Raw genomic sequence first — 24130 nt, forward strand, 5'->3', positions numbered from 1 at the left:
TCCGGTGCCGTCGCGTGGAAGCTCGAGACCGGTCTGGATAATAATCCACATCTCGACTTGCGTCTTGAGGTAGTATTTCATCCGGTTGTTCTAATATCCGAAATCATCTCCGGAGAAGAGCGGGGATCGAGCAGTGCTAGGACCTTCTTGGAAAGCCATTAAAATCTAGCACGAAGAAAAAATAAAAAAATGTCCCAGGACTTGATCCTGGATTAGCAGTGCGGTATAAAATAGAAAAAGAACGAACTCAAGTGGTGTTGCACTAACTTCGAGCAAAAATCGATTCGAATAAAAAAATTAGATCATAATATAGCAATTATTCTAATTCCGATCGACTCCGAAAATTTAAAAACACCACGAAAAATTTGCTTGATTGGTGGTTGCACCAAATCTAAGCGACCCCGCTCTAATATCAATTATTAGATTGAGATGCGCTAGAGGGGGGGGGTGAATAGCGCTCGTGGCTTTCACTCATTTTGTATTCGAAAATCGTTCGAGAGTTTAAGCAGCGGAAATAAAAGAATAGAAGAACAATCACACAGAACGACCCAAGAAGTTACTTGGTTCGGAGCCTAAGGCGACTCCTACTCTAAGGCTTGCGATCGTTGATCGCTTACTGTGGGCAACAACTATATCGCGCAAAATGTTTACAAATACGTATTACAATAGGTGTAATAATAAAAATTTATATCGACGATAATAATCAGAATCTCGGAGCTTCGGGTCGTCGGGGACTTGCAACAACACTTCAGGGCGTCTTTTGGAGCAGCACGTTGATAAAAGATCGCGTTTGAACTTGTTAAAGAAGGAGCTGCTCGAACTCCTCTTTTATACAGTGCTGGAGGTGCCTCCAACACCATCCAAGGCGCCTCCAATACCCCGAGTTAGATGCGTGGATCGATGCTGAATAATTCTTCTCTGATCCACTTGGAGGCGCCTCCATGCCCGTCGAAGGCGCCTCCAAGCCTTGGTCTAAGGCGCCTCTAGCTCTGTCTGAGGTGCCTCCAAGTCTGCTTCACAGACTCCTTCTGGCTTGCACTCGAGGCGCCTCCAAGCTCCATGGAGGCGCCTCAGACACTGTTCATCCGAGGCCAAGTGTACTCTTTTGTCCCTGCAAAATGTGTTAGTCTACAAAATACACACATACCCTGCAAGACAAAGTTAGTACACATATAAATACATAATTACAAATATTTGACAGTCGCCGGACTATCCGGTTCTGACTTCGGATTTCTGACCGGAAACCCTAGGTCGAACCGACGCCTACTGTTCCCTCTTCCGGGGAACGCGTCCTCACCTACTCCTCTCAGGAGAGTTACCTGTTGCCAATACGATCCTCCAGATCGACTGAACTTTTGCTCAGCCTCCGATTCTTCTGGTCTTCATGCTGGACGTCCAGTCCACGACCCTTCCAAACTTCTACCCGGTTCGCGACATCAGGATTTCAACCTAGGGTTACCGCCCCCTAGGATTTTTGGCCGAAGCTTCGACCCGCCAAGACTTTCCACATAGGGTTATCACCCCCTATGACATAGGGTTACCACCCCCTAGGGTTTTCCACTTGCCTAACCGCAGCTAGGACTTTCATGAAACACTCAATCATACACATTAGATAACAATTAAATTTAACTTTGAATCCCTTTGCCATTATCAGAACTTGAGTTCGATCGTCGGATGCTTCCCACACCAACAGTTTTGATGTGTTCAACTAAGTCAAGTTAAGCTCTGTGCTATTTGATGCCTTGCATCTAAGTGTGCAGGGATTTAGGAACGCAAGAAGTCGAGCAGAAGATGCGGCGGACGAGAAGGATGACATGGAAAATGAGTCGACGGGCTCGGTGCATCTGAGAGACGAGAAGCTGCTGAAGAGTATACCGATGGAGCAAAAAGGAGTGCATGACACCTTCGAGGGACGAGAAGCTTGAGGAGAAAGAAGATTAGCTAAGGGGCTGACCTACCTCATGGAAGGTACCTTAAATGGCTTGGAATATGCCTTCTATGAATAGTGTCGAAGGCATCTTCCAGCTTGTTGAAGGCGCCTTCGGATGATCGTTGGCCGAAGATAAAATTTTTTCTTCGACGATAAAACTTGGCTAGCTGAAGGCGACTTGAACCCAATTGAAGGTGCCTTCAAGATTCGGATAGAATTTTCTAAAGGCTATAAAAAGACCCCTGGAGATAGGAAATATACAACAACTTGAGTATTAACTTTTCTAGTCATTTTTGAGTTGTTAACATGTGTAAAAGGCTTCTCTGCCTTCAACGAAAGAGTTCTTTAGTGAGCAATTCAATGTCTTGGATTAACAATCACCTAGGTTGTAACTAAGTAAAACTCTGGTCTTTTACCTACTCTTTTAAGTTATTATTTTTTATATTAATTATTTTTACTTAATTTAATTGTGCTAATCTAATCAACTCAAATATTGAGAAAGAGTTAAATTTTATTTTGTAGGTAACTCATCCCCCTCTTATCGGTTGTACCGGGATCAACAGATGATAGAACAAGTCAAAATGGTCTTAGAAAGTTGAAGAAATCCACATGCTTGAGAGATGATAGAGAAGACCAAGATATTTTGGCTAGTTTCTCATGAGGTTAAGGTTGATCAAGAGCTTAGTAGGTTGCCATGAAGCTAGCTAGATTGCTCATGACTTAGAGAAGTGTTAAGTTGTTCTTACAAAGATAAGTGAGATATTATATGATAAATCTAGTTAGCCTTATTAATTAGTTCTAGGATGATTAATCTGGTCCTATGAAATTTTCCTATAGATCATCTGGATAAATCGGGAAGTGGCCGAGGCGGACAACCCAAGAGTCCAGCATCCTTTGGTTGTGCGTCCTATTTTGATGAAAAATTACTATAAATACGTCTTAGTTAGGGGATCAAATTACGGGTATCTGGATGACCATCTAAATATATTATCATAATATCATAGTCCCGAGGACAAGATCTCCAGGGATAAGATAAGCGAGACATTAGTTCTATGACTTAGAGGCTTAGAATAAGGTGGATTCAAAGACAAGGTGAAGGTGAGCATGGGTAACATCAAGAGTAAATCCGAGAGAGCCAAAAATTAGCAAGGTAAATTCAAGAGTGAGAAACATCAATGACATTGGCAAAAAGTTTTTTTCTTTTTCAAATAGATAAGATAGAAAACGAAGTAAAAAGAGAAATATAATATAAAAAATAAATACTTTGAGAAGAAACTTCTCTTTAAAATCGTTGAAAGCACTTCCATATCAGTCGTCGACCGAAACAACAATTTTAAGATCTTATCCATAATAATTATTTTTTATCCCATCAACCCAATCCTCATCAATCGATTTAAATGTCATTAATCAACTCAATTGGATTATTATTGACTTTTTCTCATAATAAGTGTCTTTAGTTAACTGACATTATTCATCAGATGACTCTAGCTTGCATCAGTTCACACATTTAGATAATTGCCCATTCTTTTTCTTTTAAAAATATTAAACATTCTTTTTCTTTTAAAAATATTAAATAGTCAACGAATTTTGTTGAAAATTGTCAACAAATTTATATTTTTGTTGATAATATTATATTTTATAATTTTTTCATCAAATAATTATTCGTCGTAAATCTGTTTACAATGAATACGTTTTTTCGTTGCTAATTTACGATAAATTTGGTGTTCGTTGGAGATTTTTTCTACTGTCATTTCAAACAAATATTTATTTTCGTTGCAAAATTTCCAACGAAATTTGGAACGAATTTTGATTTTGTTACAAAATTTTCAACGAATTTTACAACGAATATTGATTTTGTTACAAAATTTCCAACAAAATTATAATTTTTCGTCGCAAATTTTTGCGACGGCATATTTGCAACGAATTTTTTTTGTCACAATTTTCATCCCAAATCCAATTTCCAACAAATTTTTTTCTAAAATTTGTTACAAAATTTATCCCTAAGTGACGGTATTTTTGTAGTGTCAGTTCACACATTTAGATAATTCTCCATTCTTTTTCTCTTAAAAATATTAAATAGTCAGGTTAGCATTGTTAAAAAAAATCCACTACACTTTAAGTCTTTAACATGCTAATTAATACAACAGACACGGTCGATTAAAAGAATCATGTATATATAAGCTTTTGAGAGTTATTAACCCATTATTTATTCTATCATTTTGTTGTATTTATGTTGATCGAGTTTCTGAAGGAAATCAAGAGCCTAGACAATAAATTGGATGATTTTAACTTGTCAAGTTCTTAGTAATCTATCTCTTTTCCTCTTTCCTAAGCTTTCATATCTATCCTTCATATAAAGTTGAGAATTATGATTTGTAAAGAGAAATCCATAGGGTCAAGCATATGAAAATCCCATTGTAGTTAGAAGGTGCCTACTCTAGAGGTTTAAAGGCCTACCCATTGTCTGTTACAAAGGGTGGATAAGTCGGTTATTATGAAAGAGACGCATGTTATATATCTAAACCACTATGTTAATATTGTCTTACATAATCTATAATAAAATGTGATAATATTCATCCTAGACAGTCCAATATTATCGCCCCGGCTAAATATAAATAGATAAATTATGAAAATTTTATCTATCAATAATAGCACATGAAAGGGATAGAGATAATCTATATAGATTTCCTACCCATTGAATATTGATTCTAAACTTGTCTATGACAACAATACTAAATGGATGATCTACACCAATGCGTGCGTGAGTGAGACACGTTTAGAGTTTGTGTTGTATGCAAGGAATATAACTTTAGTTTAAGTGGAGCAAGTTACATTTTATCTTATACCAATGCCTATAAAAAAATCACTACGAGACATTCAAAACAGAAGGCACCCTACTTAACATATGTAGACGTGATAACCATCTGATGGGGAAGTGTTGGGATGACGTGCATAGTTGAAAAGAATCGTGGAATTTGTGGTAGACCACATTTTATATTGTTCATAACAATAAATTTATTTTATATTTTTAATAATAATAATAATAATAATATTATTATTATTATAATTATTATTTACTAGTGATGATTGAAAAGATTTAATTAAGATCTAAAAAAACAGAGGGTTAAACCCAAGCCAACGCAAACCCCACAAGCTTGCCCTTGTAAATATAACCGACACGCTTTTATTGACATTCTGTTCCTTGTTATCACTTTTTACTATTTTTTGACGACCATTTTTCCTCTCGAACTTGACGCCACCGCTGTCTCTTCTTTCTTTTCTGCCATCTCCTCCTACGATTCACTCTTTGGAATCATCCTCCTCTGTCTGGCCGCCAGCTCTCAGCCACTGCCACCAGATCGCCACCGGGTCCGACCTTGGAATACCCGCCTCCCCCTCCCGATCTGCCGCCGCCGCCGCCTCCGTGCTCGGATCTGTCGGCGGGGCCCCGTCCGCCTCTCGATGAGCTGAGCTGCCGACGTGGCCGATCTCCCATACTGGTCGAGGTGAATGCGGGGATAGTGTGGGAACGGCGAGCTAGCAGCTAGGGTTCTTATTTGGGTTCGGGATGGCGGCCGCCACCGCGGCGTCGGACCAGAATTGGGTCGAGTCGTACACCGGCATGTCCTCGGATAACATCAAGGGTCTGGTCCTCGCTTTGTCATCCAGCTTCTTCATCGGCGCCAGTTTTATCGTCAAGAAGAAGGGGCTCAAGAAGGCTGGCGCTTCCGGAGTTAGAGCAGGTGAAGAAGCTTCTTCTTTTTTATTTTTGTCGTCTTTTTTTTTTTTTAATTATTTCTTATATTTGGTTCTCGAGTTGTTAGCCTACTAATTTCCACTAAGTATTGGTTAAACAGTAGTGTAGTTTGAAGTTTGGCTATTTGCTTTTCCCTTTGTCTTTGTTTCTATACGAATGGAAATCAATGTTTAACTAGGCATGATGGGATCTGATAGTCAGTACGAAGCTAGATCTGATCAGTAGTAAATCTTCACGAGTGATTAATCTTGTGGATATTGGGTAGCATAATTTTCTTCATTTCTCAGTTAAATAGCAGTTGCTATGGCTCTTAAACTCGATTTCAAGTTTCAGTGCTGTAGTCAAGAAATCATTTTAATTGTGTTCGAAGCATGGGTGGTAGAATAAGATTTATGTAATTGACCCCAATTGATTGGGACACACAGCTCATCGTTGCTGTTCTAGTTGTTGTAGGAGGATGCCAGGATATGGTTCATGTAGTCAACCACAATTGGTGGGGACACACAGCTCATCGTTGTTATTTTATTTATTGTAGGAGAATTTTAGGCGTACCTAACAGATGCAACTATTTAGTCTTTGATTATAGAGTCTCAAAATATTTTCAGTATTTGTAGCTTAAATTCATGAGAATAATTAACCCTCTACTGAATTCTTCATGATCACTAAAGAGGTCATCCAAGTGTGAGCCGTAATTGTTACAAGTAGTACATAGTTACAAATGCTTTCATCTTTGAAACAATGTTTGCCTCACTTTGGTGCTCTCCTCCCACCACACACACACACACCCAAAAAAAAAAGAGTACTCTAATATTTGTCACATCTATGTTTATTGTACTTATGTAGAGCAATGTTTCATGTAAAAGGAAATTGAAGAATATCTTTGATAAAAGAAGTTTTAGTTTGCTTAAACATTGAACAGATTTAGCTTTGCACTGTGCAAGATTGCTAATTCGCTACACATTACACATTGTGAGATTGGCATACAACAGAATACTATATTTGAAGGACCTTTTTTGAATGGCATAAATGTAAGTATTGGCTGATGGAGAAAAGTTTTTGCAAGAATAGATTGTGGAACTTGTTCAATATTGGGGATTTGAAACTAACATTCTGAGATTATTTACCTGGATGGAAGTTGATAGTGCTTCTGTTACTATTATTGTATCATGCTGAATGAAAAGATGATAAACTAGAAAATAAATATTACTCAATAGTTACTTGTCATTTCCTATCTAGATGGGGACGTATTTCACTCAAAGCTATGAGAAATGTGTACTCTTTTCTCCCTTAATTTGAACAATACTGATAAAAAATACTGGAACTTGGGTTGTATTAGTCTTCTGATTGTAGCCTTGTCAAAAATGCCTCTAGCATTTATAATGTTTCTGAATGCTTTGCTCTTTTCCAAATCTTACTCAAAATAACTAGTTGCAGCGCTCCCTCCTGTTGATCTTTTTTTTTGTTCCATCATTTAAAATTTATTTATTCTTTCTGAATTGCGCCTAATGTTTTTTAACTGAACTACAGGCGTAGGTGGGTATTCTTACTTGTATGAGCCACTTTGGTGGGTAGGCATGATAGCAAGTGAGTACTGAACTTTTTGTACTTTAAAATTTGAAAATCTATTCAGGTCGTCATGTTTGTTGTTTTTTCTGTCCTTATTTTGTTGCATTTGGGTTATTTATATGGATAGAAGTTTGTTTTTTTGTTTCTATTTTATATCTCAAATATTATGGTGCCCATTAAAAATTAGTAAACCCTTTTACTGCATGAATACAATTGTTCAGGTTTGAAGGTGTTCTTGTTTTTCATTCTGAACTCATCTTGTTTAGCAAGGTACCAGATGCTGGTACTTCTTGTTTCAAGTAGTATTTGATGGTGTATTGCAGTTATTTATATTTTACAAGTTCTAATCAATTTTAATTGGCATTAACCAGTAATTTGTGCATTGAGCTCCCTTTACAACCTTAGCTAGTTCTGTCTACTTCAATGGGTATCTAAATCTCACATGTCCCACAAGGATAGCCATTTCTCTTTGATCTGCTTGGGCAAGATTTTTTTTTCCCCCCTGAGATGGGGCTGCAATTTTAATTGCTAACATTCAATGTGCTCTTATGGAATTGTATGATTCAGTATGATATGGTAAATCAAATAAACTTATGCATTAATCATTTGAATTTATTTTCTTCTACGTGGAGTGGAATGAGAACTAAAATTTCCTTTTGTAATAACAGTGGTCGTAGGGGAAGTTGCTAATTTTGCAGCATATGCATTTGCTCCAGCCATTTTGGTGACTCCTCTAGGTGCTCTGAGCATAATCATCAGGCATGACCTTAATCACCGGATGTATTCAATTTTTTTATTTGCACAGTACAATAATTATTAACAAATTTGTGATTACAGTGCTGTACTTGCACATATCATTTTACGGGAAAGATTGCATATATTTGGCATTCTTGGCTGTGCTCTTTGTGTTGTGGGATCAACAACAATTGTGCTCCATGCTCCCCAAGAGCGGGAAATTGAATCAGTTGCAGAAGTATGGAATCTGGCAACTGAGCCAGGTGTCTACTTTTCTCTCTCTATTTTTTACTTATGTCAAACAAATGAGGCATGCCATGTGTATTTAATTGTTGCAATCTCATATTACATGTGAACTGCAGTTTATAATTATTATCGAGAATGATCCTTAGAAAAGAAATGCTAACCCAGTGTTTATGTTTCTACAGCTTTTTTGTTCTATGCAATAACTGTGCTTGTAGCAGCCCTGATACTTGTATTCCATTTTGTCCCTCAATATGGGCAAACACATATAATGGTGTACATTGGTGTTTGCTCCCTTGTGGGATCTCTCTCGGTATGAGACATATCTTTTGCTATTTTGGTTGACACCTTAGAGTAGTCTACAAAAGAGAACCTATATTGTATTCTTTCTTTGTTGACAGGTTATGGGTGTAAAAGCTCTTGGAATTGCTCTAAAGTTAACATTTTCTGGAATGAATCAATTGATTTATCCCCAAACTTGGCTATTTGCAATCATAGTAGTTTCTTGTGTCATTACCCAGATTAGCTATCTGAACAAGGTTTGTGAGTTCTCATCCCTCTTGTTTGCATATATCATTATTATTGATTTAATTCCATCATGCTAGAAATATATGTTTTCCTATGTCTGTATTGTTATAATGTGTTTGTTCCAACTATTTGGTATTCGTGGTAAATAGGTAAGAGAATTTTCTGATTTTATTTTTGGCCATAATTTTCTAATCTGAAGCTGGTATGCAAAAACGATTCTGTAATTCTGTACATTTTCATGTGGACTTTACACAATTCAAGACACATAATTTAGCACAAAATGATCTATTTTGACATACTTCTTGTTCAGTATGCATTGTTCTAGTATATGATTTGAATCATAGTTTGTGTAATGGTATTGAAAGTTCTAAAATTTTATATATTGGCTATATCAGATAGGTGGGGTGCTTTTGGAATCAGTATTTTTTTTTTAAAACAAAATTAGAAAATCAAAATGGAAAGAACAAAATATTTTAATTAATTTCTTTCTTATTAACTCAATTTTATTTACTATAATTCATTTTAATTAATAATATTAGATTTAAAATCTGATTTAAAGTAATCTAATTGTAGTTAGATTAGTTAAATAAAGATTTGAATAGTTTAATCAAATTAATCTATATTTGATTTGACATAATTTAATTAAATTAATCTATGATTTTAAATCTGATTAATTAAATTAAAATTTGTTTTATTAATATAATTTTTATTAAATCAATTTAACTTCTGGTTACTTTATTTTATTTAATTCCATTATTTTTTTTGTTAACTATATTAGATTGAAAATCCAATTTAAATTTCTTTACTTGTAATTAGATTAATTAAGTTAAAATCTTATTCAGTTTAATCAGTGATCCTGTCCGAGTGTGAGTAGACGGACGCTAGGAAGATGTCGCTCACGTTGACTGGATGTCGACTGAAGGTGATGTGGACCTCCAACGAGCTAAGTTTGCAACCACAAAGTCGTTAGTGCCGATCCGAGGAGGGGTTCCCGGCGATGGCCTTCCGACTCTAAAGTCAGCTACCGACGACAAACAAATGAAGTAGAGAAGAAAGGAGCAGCGTAACTGTAGCTAGAGTGATGAAAAAATCATACCTTCGATGAAGCTTTGGGGCTTCTTATATAGAGCTCCCAGGAGGCGCGCACACGCTTCCCTAAGCGTGCACACTTCCCAAAACATACCTGGAAAGGTCGTGTCAGAAAAGCGTGCCTGACGCCATACCTTAACAGCCCGAGCATATCCCTGACGTGACAGTGGAAGCTTCCACCGTACGATCCTCTATTTGACAACGTCGCTGACCATGCCACCTATCGATGACACAGATCTCTAGGAAGATATTGCCAACTGCTCCTTTGTCTGTTATTGGGCCGAGCGGGAGAGCCGCTCGGCCAACCCGCCGTCCGGGTGATGCAACAGCCGGGCTGAGCATCCTGAGCGAGAGAACCGCTCGGCCAGTCCGCCGTCCGAGTGATGCAACAGTCGGGTCGAGCGTTTGCTCGGCTAGTGCTCTGCTGGTTGGCTCCCCCCATCGGGCGAGGGATCCCTATCTACTAGGTCGAGGCTGCATCCACTGTTTGACCGAGCGGGATGGCCGCTCGGCCTTCGTGCCTCCCTGTCCTGGTTGAGCTTCATGAGCATTGGAAGCTCAGTGTCTGACCGAGCTGTCGAAGTGTCGGACCGTCTACCTTTCCTGGTGACCACTGAGGTAATTCGCTTGATCGGACGCCCACCTAATGTTGACCACTTTGACCTCCTACCGGCCGGACCCTACTTTACCACCGGATCACGTGCCTCCCCCTCAAGTCTAGTCGAAGGAGGCTGCAAGTCCGACTGACTGGACAAGTAGTCTGGTGACCAATTGGCTGATCAGCCAATGGGTCTGATCTTTCTCTGCCGATCGGCGCTTTGAGCTTTTATACTTGGATTTTTTCCTCATCGCTCCTGGAGGGGTGCGAGCCGGGCGGTCAATGCTGACGCCGCCCAAATCTTCTCGGAATACGCGCAAATCACCCTCATTAAGGCTGAGCATGCGCCCACGCCCATTAAATGCTGCCCTGTGGGAGAACGCCACGTGTTGCCGGCGTAGTCGCCGCACGTCCGAGGTGACAGTTGTTGATGTGACATTTGGCGGTTCGAATTCAATGGCCGGATGTACTCTCTGATTCCCGTGCCCTAGATTGGACAGCTCTGGTCGGCTGCGCCCATTTTTATAAAGCCTCAGCGTCGCCATTTCTACCTCTGCGTTTTCTTCGTGACCTCCGACGATTTTGCTCCGGCGGCTCTTTTGTGTCCAGTGCTCCGGCGATCCTCGACTCCTTTGCTGCGGCGATTCCTTGCTCCCTGCGGTGGTCCTCTCCCTCTCGTAAGCTTTCCCTTTCCATCTCCATTGCTGCTTTCCTGCTGTCGTATTTTTTAGCTTGGTGTTTTCCGACCATCTTTCCTCTTGAACCTTCTGCCTTTTCGTTTCACGGCAATGGCAAGCTCCTCGCAGTCGTTCGACCCCACTCCTGGTCTCTGGTACGCTACTATGGAGACTCGGTTCGACGCGGGTGACGCTGCGGGTCTGATTAATGCTTTTGACATCCCGTCCGACTATGAAATAGTTTTAGCCTCCTCGTTCGATCGGTCCAATGACCCGTCGATCGACACAGTTTGCTTCTTCCGAGACCAATTCGTGGTCGGTCTTCGGTTTCCCATCCATCCCTTCATAACCGAGGTCTGCAACTACTTCCGTGTCCCGCTCGCCCAGCTCGTCCCTAACTCCTTTCGCCTGCTGTGCGGCGTGGTAGTGTTGTTCCGAGTGCACAACATTCCACTGACTGCTTTTACTACCCCAAACAGTCCGAGCTGGGTACTTTTCTGTTTCAATCTCACATCGGTTTGCTTTGTCGCGCGTCTCATCCACGAAGTCCAGCTCCAGAAGCCTTCGCTCGCCGTTGTCTTCGCCGTAGTGCTGTATTCGATTGGACTCGATTCCAACCTTGACCGGGACGATCGCTTCACCGTCATATACAAGGTGGAACGGGGTTACACCTGTTCCTTCCTTAGGGGTCGTGCGGATTACCCATAGCACGCCAGGGAGCTCGTCCACCCAGCTCCCTCCGATGTGGTCGAGCCGAACTCGCAGAACTCGCAAGATCTCCTGATTGGCGACTTCAGCCTGCCCGTTGCTTTGAGGGTATGCTACGGAGGTGAAGATTTGCTAGATGCCATATTCCTCGCACCATTCTCTGAGCTTCCGTCCGACGAACTGTCTACCATTGTCTGAGACGAGTCGACGTGGAATGCCGAACCGACAGATGATATGCTGCCAGATGAACTTTTGGACCACCTGCTCGGTTATTTTTGCTAACGGCTCGGCCTCAACCCATTTGGAGAAGTAGTCTACCGCGACGAGCAAGAACTTTCACTGACCGGTCGTCATGGGGAAGGGTCCCACAATATCCATGCCCCACTGGCCGGTGGGAGATATGGCTGTACTTCTGGCAGGACAAGCAGTTAGCTACTGTCCGAGCGGCATCCTCCTATAGAGTCGGCCAGAAGTACCCGGCCAACAGAATCTTCCTTGCTAGCGAACGACCGCCCGGATGTCCCCCACAGGAGCCTTGATGCACCTCTCGTAGTATATAATCGGTATCCTCTGATCCGACGTATTTAAGCAATGGCCTAGAGAAGGCCTTCTTGTAGAGCTGGTCCCTGACTAGGGTGAAACGACTGACTCTTCTTCTCAATAAGCGGGCTTTCTCCCGATTGGACGGCATAGCTCCTGATCGTAGAAACTCTATTATGACCGTTCTCCAATCGCTAGGGAAAGTGAACCTCTCCATCCGATCGACATGCGCCACTAGGGATACTTGCTCAACCGACTGAGTAATGACGATCGGCGAGAGTGAGCTCGCCAATTTAGGCAGCTCGTCCACTGCTTGGTTCTCCGCTCGGGGAATCTTCTGGATGGTTACTTCTTGAAAGTTTGCCTTCAGCTTTTCGAAGGCTTCGACGTACAACTTGAGTCGCGTATTACTGATCTCGAATGCTCCCACCCGCTGTTGAGCGGCTAATTGAGAATCAGAATGTATAAGAATCCTGCTAGCGCCGACGTGCCGAGCGGCTTGTAAACCGGCTATAAGAGCCTCGTACTCGGTTTCGTTGTTAGTTGCCCGGTACTCTAGTCGAACGGACAACTGCACCCGCTCTTCTTGTGGGGAGATAAGCAGTATGCCGATCCCACTACCTTGTCGGGTGGAGGACCCATCCACGTATACTTTTCATACTGCGTTGGGCTCGGGATTCTGTACCTCCTTGATGAAATCTGCTAAGGACTGCACTTTGATGGTCGTTCGGGGCTGATATTGGATATCGAACTCGCTGAGCTCCGTTGTCCATTTGATCAGCCGGCCGAATGCCTCTGGGTTAAGCAGGACTTTTCCCATAGGGTTGTTGGTCATCACCACGATAGTGTGCGGGAGGAAATAAGTACGAAGCCTTCGAGCGGCGAGTACCAATGCAAATGCTAGTTTCTCAAGACCGGTGTAGCGAGATTCATCATCATTTAATATATGACTCAAGAAGTACACTGGCTGTTCTTCGTCGTTCTGCCGAACCAACGCCAAGCCGACAACGTGCTCGGTTGAAGACAAATAAATCTGGAGTGGTTCATCGGCAGTAGACTTAGCTAGTATAGGTAGTGAGTTCAAATATACTTTGAGTTCCTCGAAGGCCCGATCACACTCCTCGTCCCACTGAAACTTGGTTGCTCGGCGCAGAATTTTGTAGAAAGGAAGGCTTCGGTCCGACAACTTGGCGATGAACCATGACAATGCTGTTATCCGACCGGTAGGACGTTGTGCTTCCTTCAAGTTTTTTGGTGGTGACATATCTTGGAGTGCTTTTACCTTACTAGGGTTCGCCTCAATGCCCCGCTCGGTGACGATATATCCCAGGAAGCACCCACTTTTAGCGCCGAACAGACACTTATGAGGATTTAACTTTATTTCGTACGTCCGGAGGGTCTAGCTGGTCTCCCTGATATCGGCGCAGAGGTCGGTAGCTTGGAGGGATTTAATTAATATGTCGTCGATATATACCTCCATGTTGTGACCGATCTGCCGCCGAAAGACTTTGTTCATCAGCCTCTGGTAGGTGGCTCCTGCATTCTTCAAGTCGAACGACATTACGTTGTAGCAGTACGTACCGTCGATGGTGATGAAGCTGACTTTCTCTTGGTCTTCACGGGTGAGCGGCACTTGATGATATCCTTGATATGCGTCCAGCATGCATATCAGCTCGCACCCGACCGTGGAGTCTACCATTTGATCGATCCTGGGCAAGGGATAGAAGTCCTTCGGGCATGCCTTGTTAAGATCTCGGAAGTCGATGCAGACCCTCCATTTGTTGCCCGGTTTGGAGACCAACACCATATTGGCTAGCCAGTTCGGAAACTGAACCTCGCGTATATGGCCGACCTCCAACAGCTTCTCAATCTCTGCTCGGATGATCAGATTCTGTTTAGCGCTGAAGTCTCTCTTCCTCTGCTTCACCGACCGAGCGTCTGGTCGGACGTGAAGCTCATACTACGTAACGCTTGGGGAAATGCCGGGCAGCTCATGCATTGACTACGCAAAGACATCATGATTCTGCTGAAGGCATCTGATCAGCTCGGCCTTCTGTTCGACCTCCAAGTCGGATGCTACAAAAGTCGTCGTCTCTGCTCGGCTCGGATGTATCTGTACTTCCTCCTTTTCTTCATAAATTAAAGTAGGGGGCTTCTCAGTTATGGTGTTTACCTCCATCCGGGGTGTCTTCCGAGCGGTCTTGGTCTTGGTCTTGACCATCTCGATATAGCATCTCCGAGCAGCCAGCTAATCCCCTTTTACTTCTCTAACTCAATCTTCTACCGGGAACTTAATCTTTTGGCAGAAGGTTGAAACGACCGCTCAGAATTCATTGAGGGTTGGTCGGCCCAAAATGACATTGTAGGCTGAGGGGGCGGGCGTCTACTACGATGAAGTTGGTGGTCCTTGCCCTCCGAAGCGGTTCCTCCCAAAGCGAGATGGCCATCTTGATCTGGCCAATCGGCAAGATTTCATTGCCGGTGAACCCGTATAGAGGGGTCGTCGTTGGCATCAGTTCGCCTCGGTCAATTTGGAACTGGTCGAACGCCTTCTTGAAAACGATGTTGACCGAGTTGTCTGTGTTAACGAATATATGGTGAATAGTGTAATTAGCGATTATCGCTCGAATAATGAGTGCATCATCATGCGACACTTCAACTCCCTCGAGATCACGGGGGATGAAGCTGATCTCGGGTCCGCTGGCCTGCTCCTGACTGCAGCCCATTGCATGGATTTCTAACCGCCGAGCATGTGACTTCCTAGCTCGGTTGGAATCTCCTCCGGTCAGCTCGCCAGCTATGATGTTGATCTCCCCTCGAGCATCATTGCTCCTATTCTCCTCCTCCCAAGCGGACGACCTGTCTTGCTCTTGCCCAGCTCTCACCGGTTCTGCGCTCCTCCGATGTGGCTGTCTTGGGGATCGCCTTGCTCCCTCTCGCTGATTGGAACGATGATACTCGTGTCGCCAGTCAGGAGAGGGGGATCGACGACGGTAACTCCTAGGCGCCGGTTGGGCGATCGGGTTGAATCCGCGACAGTCGCGGGTGTTGTGAGTAGCAGACTAATGGAACGAGCAGAACAAAGGGGTCCATACCTTCCTCTTGGGTCTCGGTTGTTCGGCGGCAACATGCTGGACGACGTGTGGCCTGGCTTCCTGGTGCGGCCGTGCTCCTTCAGCTCGCGGTCCTCTTGGCGGCTGATGGCTGCACGGCGGACGCCGTTCGGTTGGCGCCGATCGTTCGGATGGAGCCTCTTTCCTTCTAGCCGCTTGGGCTTCCTCCACGTTTATGTACTCATTGACCTTTTTCAACATGTGGTCGTAATCGCGGGGCGGTTTTCTGACGAGCGATCGGAAGAAGTCCCCGTCCACGAGCCCTTACGTGAACGCGTTCATCATGGTCTCGGACGAGACTGAGGGGATATCCATTGCTATGTGGTTGAAGCGCTGAATGTAGGCTCGGAGGGTCTCCCTTTGGCCCTGCTGCATGGAGAACAGGCTGACGCTTGTTTTCTAGTAATGTCTGCTGCTCGCGAAGTGTTAAGGAAAGTCGTTCGGAAATCTTTAAAGCTTCTGATTGACCTGTCCGGCAGCCTCCGAAACCACTGTTGCGTCGAGCCAGAGAGAGTGGTGAGGAACACTCGACACTTGACTCCATCTGTGTATTGATGAAGAGTAGCGGCGTTATCAAATTTACCGAGGTGGTCGTACGGGTTGGTCGACCCGTTATACTCCCGATCGCCAAGGGAGCGTAATGCCTCGGCAGCGGATCTTGCAGAAAGGCCTTGGAGAATTGTCGGTTGATCTGCTCGAGCGACGAATCAGCTTGGGGCGCTTTGCCCTTTCTTGTGTCCCATATAGGAGCCTCGTCTGAAGAGGAACCTCTGTCTTGGTTGGCCTGCGCAATCTCTGAGGGCGCTTGAAATAATGCCCAGTGAAAACGGAATGGGCGCTGGTGGAACCTCTCCTGGAGTCTCGATTGGCATTTTATTCTGTCCCCATATGGAGAGTTGCTCCGGCCGATCCTCGTGTGCCGCTCGGCCGCCCGAGGCCGACGTCGCTTGTTGCGCTAGCCGATCGGCTAGTGCTTTCTGTTGCTGCTATTCGGCTATCTTTGTCGCTCGCACTTGAATGAGCGCATCGAGCTACTCTGGAGTGAGCGTCACGGTGTGGAGACGTCCATCTTCTTCCATCTCCTCAGCTCGGATTCAGGTGATTTCCCACAGACGACGTCAAATTTGATCATATCCGAGTGTGAGTAGATGGGCGCTGGGAAGATGACGCTCACGTTGACTGGATGTTGACTGAAGGTGATGCGGACCTCCAATGAGCTAAGGCTGCAACCACAAAGTCTTTAGTGCCGAGCCGAGGAGGGGTTCCCCGGCGATAACCCTCCGATGCTCAAGTCAGCTACCGACGGCAAATAAATGAAGTAGAGAAGAAAGGAGCAGCGTAACTATAGCTACAGTGATGAAAAAACCATACCTCCGATGAAGCTTTGAGGTTTCTTATATAGAGCTCCCAAGAGGTGCTCACGCTTCCCAAAGCATAACGGGAAAGGTCGTGTCAGAAAAGCGTGCCTGACGCCATACCTTAACAGCTCGAGCATATCCCTGACGTGACAGTGGAAGCTTCCACCGTACGATCCTCTATCTGACTACGTCGTCGACCATGTCACCTGTCGACTGCTCCTTTGTCTGTTATTGGGCCGAGCGGGAGAGCCGCTCGGCCAGTTCGTCGTCTGGGTGATGCAACAGTCGTGTTGAGCGTCCCGAGCGAGAGATCCATTCGACCAGTCTGCTGTCCGGTGATGCAACAGCCGGGCCGGGCGTCCGCTCGGCTAGTGCTTTGCTGGTTGGCTCCCCCCATCAGGCAAGGGAGCCCTATCTACTAGGTCGAGGTTGCATCCACTGTTTGATCGAGCGGGATGGCCGCTCGGCCTTCGTGCCTCCCTGTCCTGGTCGAGCTTCATGAGTGTTGGAAGCTCGGTGTCTGACCGAGCTGTCGAAGTGTCAGACTGTCTACCCTTCCTGCTGACCACGGATGTAATTCGCCTGATCGGACGCCTGCCTAATGTGGACCACTTTGACCTCTTGCCGGTCGGACCCTACCTTACCATCGGATCAGTAAGTATATAAGTTACAATTATCAAATTAATTTAAGTTTGATTTAATTTAATTTAAATCTAAAATCTGATTTAATCCATGATCTAATCAATTTAAAGTAAAATATGTTTAACCAAATTAAATTGATTTATTTTAAAAATAAAATTAAATTACACAAGTAAATTAATTAAAATATATGGATTCTACTTTATGTAATTAAATTTAATTATTTTATTGTAAATCTATTGATTAAATTGAGTTAATTACTAATATAAACCCTTAACTAATAATGATATTTGATCAATCATTTTATTAATATCAATTAAATTTATAATAATTAGTTTTGATTAATAAACTTACCTACCTCTCATGATCGTTATCTATCCCCTTCCCCTTCTGTTCAAGATTTCTTTTGCACGCCTCTTAGTTCCTAAATCAAGACTAGGAGTCTAGGCGCTCCTCAATGACTACAAACTATCTCATACAAGTAAGTTTCAGCCTATTTGTCTCTTCTCGTGCATGGCCATACATCTCCACACCTTTGTTGCATTCTGCTTGCAATGTACCCTCAATGCTAATCCTCCTCACAAATGTGAAGTCTTTCTGAACACTTCTTGCCCACAAATCAGGTTTTTTTTCTTATCTAGATTTATTTTCTGCCTTTTCTTCCACCAGAAAGCAGAACACATCCTCACCTATCAATTTTTGGCATGATTGGCCAAATTAATCAATTTTGATCAATTCAAAGAATTTCTTCTAACTTTCAACTTTCAATGTATTTTGGCCACTCCAGCAAGAAATTTGATGAATTTACATGTTGATTACTCAACATTTCTCAGTGCAGTGTCTGAGAAATTGCTTAGAATCAGATTGGTTAATGCTGATTCTGATCAAACTCAGCCAATCTGGGATTTAGCTGAGGTTCCCTACCTTGATTTGAATAATTCGTTATTTAGTCACTCTTTTTAGGGATGCATTTCTGTAGTCATTATGTCGGTATGTTATAGTGTTTGCTCAATTTTGTTTGCCAATAAGATGGCCATTTGGTGATGAGTGGTTTAAGATTAGTTGAATTGATTATGCAAGTCTCAAATATTTAAGCAGTTGATATTGACAAGGACAACTGATATAAGTAGGAATTCATGGAGCTACAATGCTATAACTAGGAGTTTAAGGATTCCATGTCTTCAGCTGAATCAATTTTGCAATCAAGATTCCATGTCTTCAGCTGAATCAGTTTTGCAATCACCTATCCCAAAAAACTTCATTTTCACATTAGCTTGCTTGAATTTTTTTTTTTTAGTTATTTCTCTTACTGTATACATTTTTTCCTGAGCCTTGTTCAGCTTGAGTGTTCATCCAAGTTTTGTATGGTGTAATTTTTTGAGTACCATTGTTCTAGGCTAAGCTTTGAGGCTGTTCGTTTAGACAATCTGATGTTGCAAATGAGTATAGAGTATAGAGAACTGACAACTATTAACCTAATAAAGCTAGTTGTACATCTGATATATTTATATAACCCATTGGAACAGAGAACAATTCCATTATAAATCTTCTTATATAATCCACCCATCTCTCTCTCTCTCTCTCTCACTACCATTTTCTTAGGTTCTCTTTATTTTCTTATGCTAAATTTAACCTTGCTAGCTCATTTTGCCTACCAAACAACTTTCTTGAAACCAAATGAAAAGGAAAATTATAGACAGCTAGACTAAGTGACTAACATTGTTATTTAGACAATGGACTAAAGTCTGACCTAAATATTCCCTCCATAATTTACTCTCCATGACATGTATGCCATAGTCTCATATAAAGTCACTGACTTGGTTCTCTAGAATTTGAATTCTTTGTCTCAAATGCCATCTCATAATTAACTCAATACTTCTGTATAATTGTCACATTATTAAATAAGCATCTTTTTAATGTTTTGTTTTGTTTTTATATCAAATGATCTTCTATTCAATTCATTTAAATATAGATGAGGATATAGTAGGGGATCTAATCCAATGATGTACAAGTATTCATATAGTCAACTTCACTTAGTGGAATAATGACTTGGTTCTTATTGTTGGCGTTGTTGAATGATATTCTATTCCTTTCTCAGGTTTTCTATAATGGTTATTCTTCACTATGCATCTTGAGAGAAGGAAACTGTTTCTACATAGATAGTAACTGAATATTGAAATTTAAGCTGATGTAGCAGTTTATTAGCATGATGATGGAAAGTATTAAAAATAAAAATGCTATTTATTTTTATGATAAATGTAGAAGATTATCATGCCAAGTTTGCATGGATTTATGACTCTGTAAATCACTAATATTTTTGTGCTTTGTTTTTATTATGTTCAGGCTCTTGATACATTTAACACAGCAGTTGTATCTCCCATATACTATGTGATGTTTACATCATTAACCATTTTGGCCAGTGTGATTATGTTCAAGGTAACTGCCTCTATGTTGTTATATCTTGTCCTTAATTTTCTTCTCACGATCTTTATCATTAAATCTAGCTGTTGCCTTGCTCATAAGCTGTGATATGTACACTTTTAACTATTTGGTCTGGCATTATAATGTCCGTGTTACAATACTCCTAAATGATTTGTAATGCTTGTTGTCATATTTATGTTGTTTGACATGTTAATTGTCATATTGTTATTGCTAGGATCAATTGTCAATTAGAGGGGGTAATAGGTGGAGAGGGAGTAAATAGGTGCAAACCACTTAAAAATTTTCAATATCTGTTAGTGCATAGCAGAACTAATAAATACAAATAGCAAAAGAATAAAAAATTTTAAAGTAGAGAATATATCATGGTTCGAAGGATTGACTTACACTTTTTGGAAATCATTTAAAATGAAAAATGACTCCTAGGAGGTGGAGAAATCTTGTATAGAAATATCTTACTTTTCTCTTTTACAAATAATAAGAATTAAAGCACTGTAAATGTAGAAATGAAAATGAACCTTTCAAGAGCTAACACTCTTTCCATGTTGTTGAATGCACCTCAGAGCATGAAAATATAACTAAAAGACGAACAATTGGAGCATATAAGTATATTGCTTCAAGGTCGTCTGGTTCCACTAATTGTATTGATTCAAATCTTCTAGTCAGCATCAATGTTGATCTCGAAGCTTATCCACTGATGACTAATGTACTCATCCAAATTTGCATCATTCTACTTGAATTTGCTTCATTCGATTCAAACAAATAAACTCATCACCTTTTCCTACAATGACTGTCTTTAGTATCTCAACACATTTAGTTGATTCAAATTCTTAGAAGCCTACTTATCTCAACGTTGTGATTTTTTTGTTTGATGATGTTGTCGTCAATTGACTTGATAGCTTTCTACTTGACTCACCAGAATAAGTTCGTGATCATTTCGTTGTTGACATATCTTCAGTTGATTTTATCTATTTTAGTTGACTCAAATCTTGTTGTTATGAACCTTATCTTGTGAAGAATAGTTCTTGAGTCAATTCAAAACCTTTTTGGTTGACTCAACTCATCCCAATCAACTAACCAACCAACTTAGACTCACAAGTCATTCAGTCGACTCAAGCTAAAATGTTTTTTGTATTGCAAGTAGAACGACTACAGTTAACTTTGAGTTGACTAAATTGTTAAGGCGACTAAAACAACCCTTTAGTTGATAGAATTTGCTTGGGAATTTGGACTTAATTCGAGATAGATCTTTGCTAGTGGACTTTGATCTAGGACACTTGTTCCTTGGTCGAATACACACCTAAAAAAAAAGAAAATCTATCAAAAAATCTAAAATTACATTCATTCGGAATCTCTTATCTCACGTGCCTTCAAGTTTTGATGTTGATGATGCTTCTTGTTCTCAAGTCCTTGAGAAACCTCTAGTCATTAAGAATGTCCAAGCTTCCTTCAATTCCTTCTCGATCTAGGTCTTTGAGCCATCAAACCAAGTGCATCTACCTCAACACATGTCGAACCATGAGCTATATGCTTCACAATCATTCTTCCTTGAGATTTTACTGTTCGGATCTACTTCAACTTGCTAGAAGGCCTTGCCTTTATGTCTACTTCAACTTCTTATGAGTCCTCGCCTCTAGGTCTTCTTAATCTGCTTTGAAGCCTCACCATAATGTCTACCTCGACGACACTTGCTCGCTCTTGGTCAACCTTGACATTTGAGCATTGCCAACATTTGTTAGATTTTTCAGTCCGCCAAGTACTTTTTGAACTTTCCCGTTAGCTAAGCTTCTCTTGAACTTTTTTCTCTACCAAATATCTTGCCCACTTTGACCTACTTGTACTCCATTTTCTAATTACCTAGTCAATTTTAATCCATTTAGACTTCTTCATTTGTCAAATATCTCAGCTTGATCTACTTGGATCTTTTCACCCCACAGTTCCTTGTTAAGCTTTTATTACCTCCACAACACGTTAGAGTAACATAAACCAAACTTAAACCGATTTTCAACCATATTAAAACAAATTTGGTTAGACTTGATTACTTGGGGCATGATTGCACCAATAATTATTGTCTTTGATTAGAGAATTACTAATTGGCCTGGTTATCCAAAAGGTAGCTAAGGATTTTATAATGTATATGGGGTGCATTAAGATAGGTATATTTGCAGATGAATTGATCAAAAAGATATGTTTCCTTGGTGTATGTCGTGTAGACACTATTACGTTGATTAATCATAGCATAATTGGTTCAAGTTCAAAGGTTGAATTACAAAGTTTTAGAAGAAAGCTTAATATTGAAGGTGAATTATAGTTATAGTTTCAAAAATAACAAAAAAAATCCATGGAACAAAGATAGGTTTATATATCTTGGAGCTGTTATTCAAGGTAGGAGCTTTTGAAATTTTATTTGATCGCAGAGATCTGATTAGCTTTAAGGGAAAGTTTATCTCACCATGCTTTGGGCTTAAAGTTGTATCACATATAAAAAGTTAAGTGGCAATAATGAAAATGCAAAAATAGATGTGTTGAGTTACAAGAAAGAGTATTGGAAAAAAAAAATGATATTCTAGAGTAATTAGGTATACATCTAATAGATAATAAATTGAGAGAAAACAGATAGAGATGAACATATTCAGAGATATTTAAATGGTTTATAGGTTGAAAATACAACTTTAAGAAGCCTAACCTATCTGGCGATGATTGTTTGTGGATAATGATCCTCGATTCTTGAACCTGAGATGGTTGTGTGTGTGTGTGTTTTATTTCTTTCTATTCTTTAATGGCGGCTCTCTTATAGAGTTATAGTTCATTGTGTGCACTGTAGATTACTGTAAGTGCTTACATCAGTTATTCTGTAGGGAGAAGTCTTTGTATGGTTAACCTGTATAAGTTTGGCACTATAGTAGTTGGTTCAGATGCACAAGTCCTTCAAGACTCTTCTAAACTTTCTCTAAGGTGCCAAGGGAAACGGTGGATTAGATCAATGATGAGTGGAACAGCTATACATTTTTATTAAATACAGTTGTACTGTGGCACAGTAGACTTAGCTTTAATTAGGACATTTATTTACTTTATAAAAAGAAACATTTGCACCAAAATATATAGAATGATGAAGAGGGAGGCACATCGTCGCTGAGGTTTGTCTGACAATTTGTGGTTGTCCATAGGGAAAGGCATAAAATCATTTAAAAACTTTCTTTCTAGCTTTAATCAATATACTGGATAAAATCTCTCTTTATAAGTGTAAATGGTAGAGATGATTTGGGTTTATGTGTTCAAGTATCAATTTTCTGACAGGACTGGGACCGACAACATCCCACACAGATTGCCACTGAGATGTGTGGCTTCGTCACAATTCTTTCTGGGACATTTCTTCTCCACAGAACCAAGGACATGGCAGATGGTTCGTCCATCTCTGATTGAATGTGCTTGGATTCGATAAGGTTTTCTATGTTCCTCATGTTCACTAGCCGTTCCCTTCTCTGGCAGGTTATCCTGGACGGTTACCAAAACATGCTGACGAAGATGGCTATCCCCCTGAAGGCACTCCTCTCAGGTCTACAGACTCGTTTCGGTTACCATGAGATCTTGTAGTCCCCCTCTTCCACTCTAAACAAAAAGTTCCCTTGCTCCATAATCAATTATTACCAAGAGAATGCTGCATTCTTTCAATACAGAGCACTGTAGAGTTTTTAGGCTATTAAAATATAGGCTCAGTTTGAACACCGCATAGAATTCGTAAATACATTTGCGGAATCACATCTTGTTATATATGTAATTTAAATTTCGATTTCAAGAGAATTAGTTGTGGGATGCTGAAATATTGGAGTTTCAGTAGGATAATTTGGTTCATTGCTGGTCCAATTCATTACATATTACCACTATTGCTATGTACATTGTTAAATCAGTTTTGTGCATGTTTTCGGTAAAAAATTCTTCTCATCTCGTAGCTTGGTTGGTTATAAGTTTATTTTATGATTTATTTTCTTTCACAGAACTTGAGGATGGATTGTGAGGGGGTGTTTGAGCATAATCATCTTTTGTTATAATTGTTAAATTAGTTTTAGATGGGCATAAAGTCAAGAATTCTACTTGGCCAGACATGGATTCAAGTTCACGGTTAGTAGATTCATCAAATTGTGTGAAGTCAGACTCACCATTTATTATCAGAGCATACTGATCACTCTAATTTACAAATGGGCGAAGGAAA

At 41.0% G+C, this 24130-nt stretch overlaps 1 protein-coding gene across 1 annotated transcript; it reads left to right on the plus strand.

Moving 5' to 3' along the window:
• Window positions 1-5151: 5151 nt before the first annotated feature.
• On the plus strand, window positions 5152-23865 carry LOC122020127 (probable magnesium transporter NIPA4). Its single transcript, XM_042577890.1, has 9 exons — window positions 5152-5673; window positions 7215-7271; window positions 7922-8012; window positions 8091-8251; window positions 8417-8544; window positions 8633-8770; window positions 19825-19917; window positions 23218-23323; window positions 23410-23865. The coding sequence occupies exons 1-9, from the start codon at window positions 5499-5501 to the stop codon at window positions 23502-23504; spliced, it is 1044 nt and encodes a 347-aa protein (XP_042433824.1). The 5' UTR covers window positions 5152-5498; the 3' UTR covers window positions 23505-23865.
• Window positions 23866-24130: the final 265 nt, after the last annotated feature.

The sequence above is a fragment of the Zingiber officinale genome, chromosome 9A (assembly GCF_018446385.1).
Source record: "Zingiber officinale cultivar Zhangliang chromosome 9A, Zo_v1.1, whole genome shotgun sequence".
In the NCBI taxonomy this organism is placed as follows: domain Eukaryota; kingdom Viridiplantae; phylum Streptophyta; class Magnoliopsida; order Zingiberales; family Zingiberaceae; genus Zingiber; species Zingiber officinale.

What these genes read in the sequence shown, in the direction of transcription:
- LOC122020127 (XM_042577890.1), top strand. Translation starts at nt 5,499, where the DNA reads ATGGCGGCCGCCACCGCGGCGTCGGACCAGAATTGGGTCGAGTCGTAC. An exon ending in CCAGTGTGATTATGTTCAAG is followed by an intron (nt 19,918 to 23,217) that starts GTAACTGCCTCT and finishes ATTTTCTGACAG; the next exon opens with GACTGGGACCGACAACATCC. An exon ending in AACCAAGGACATGGCAGATG is followed by an intron (nt 23,324 to 23,409) that starts GTTCGTCCATCT and finishes CTTCTCTGGCAG; the next exon opens with GTTATCCTGGACGGTTACCA.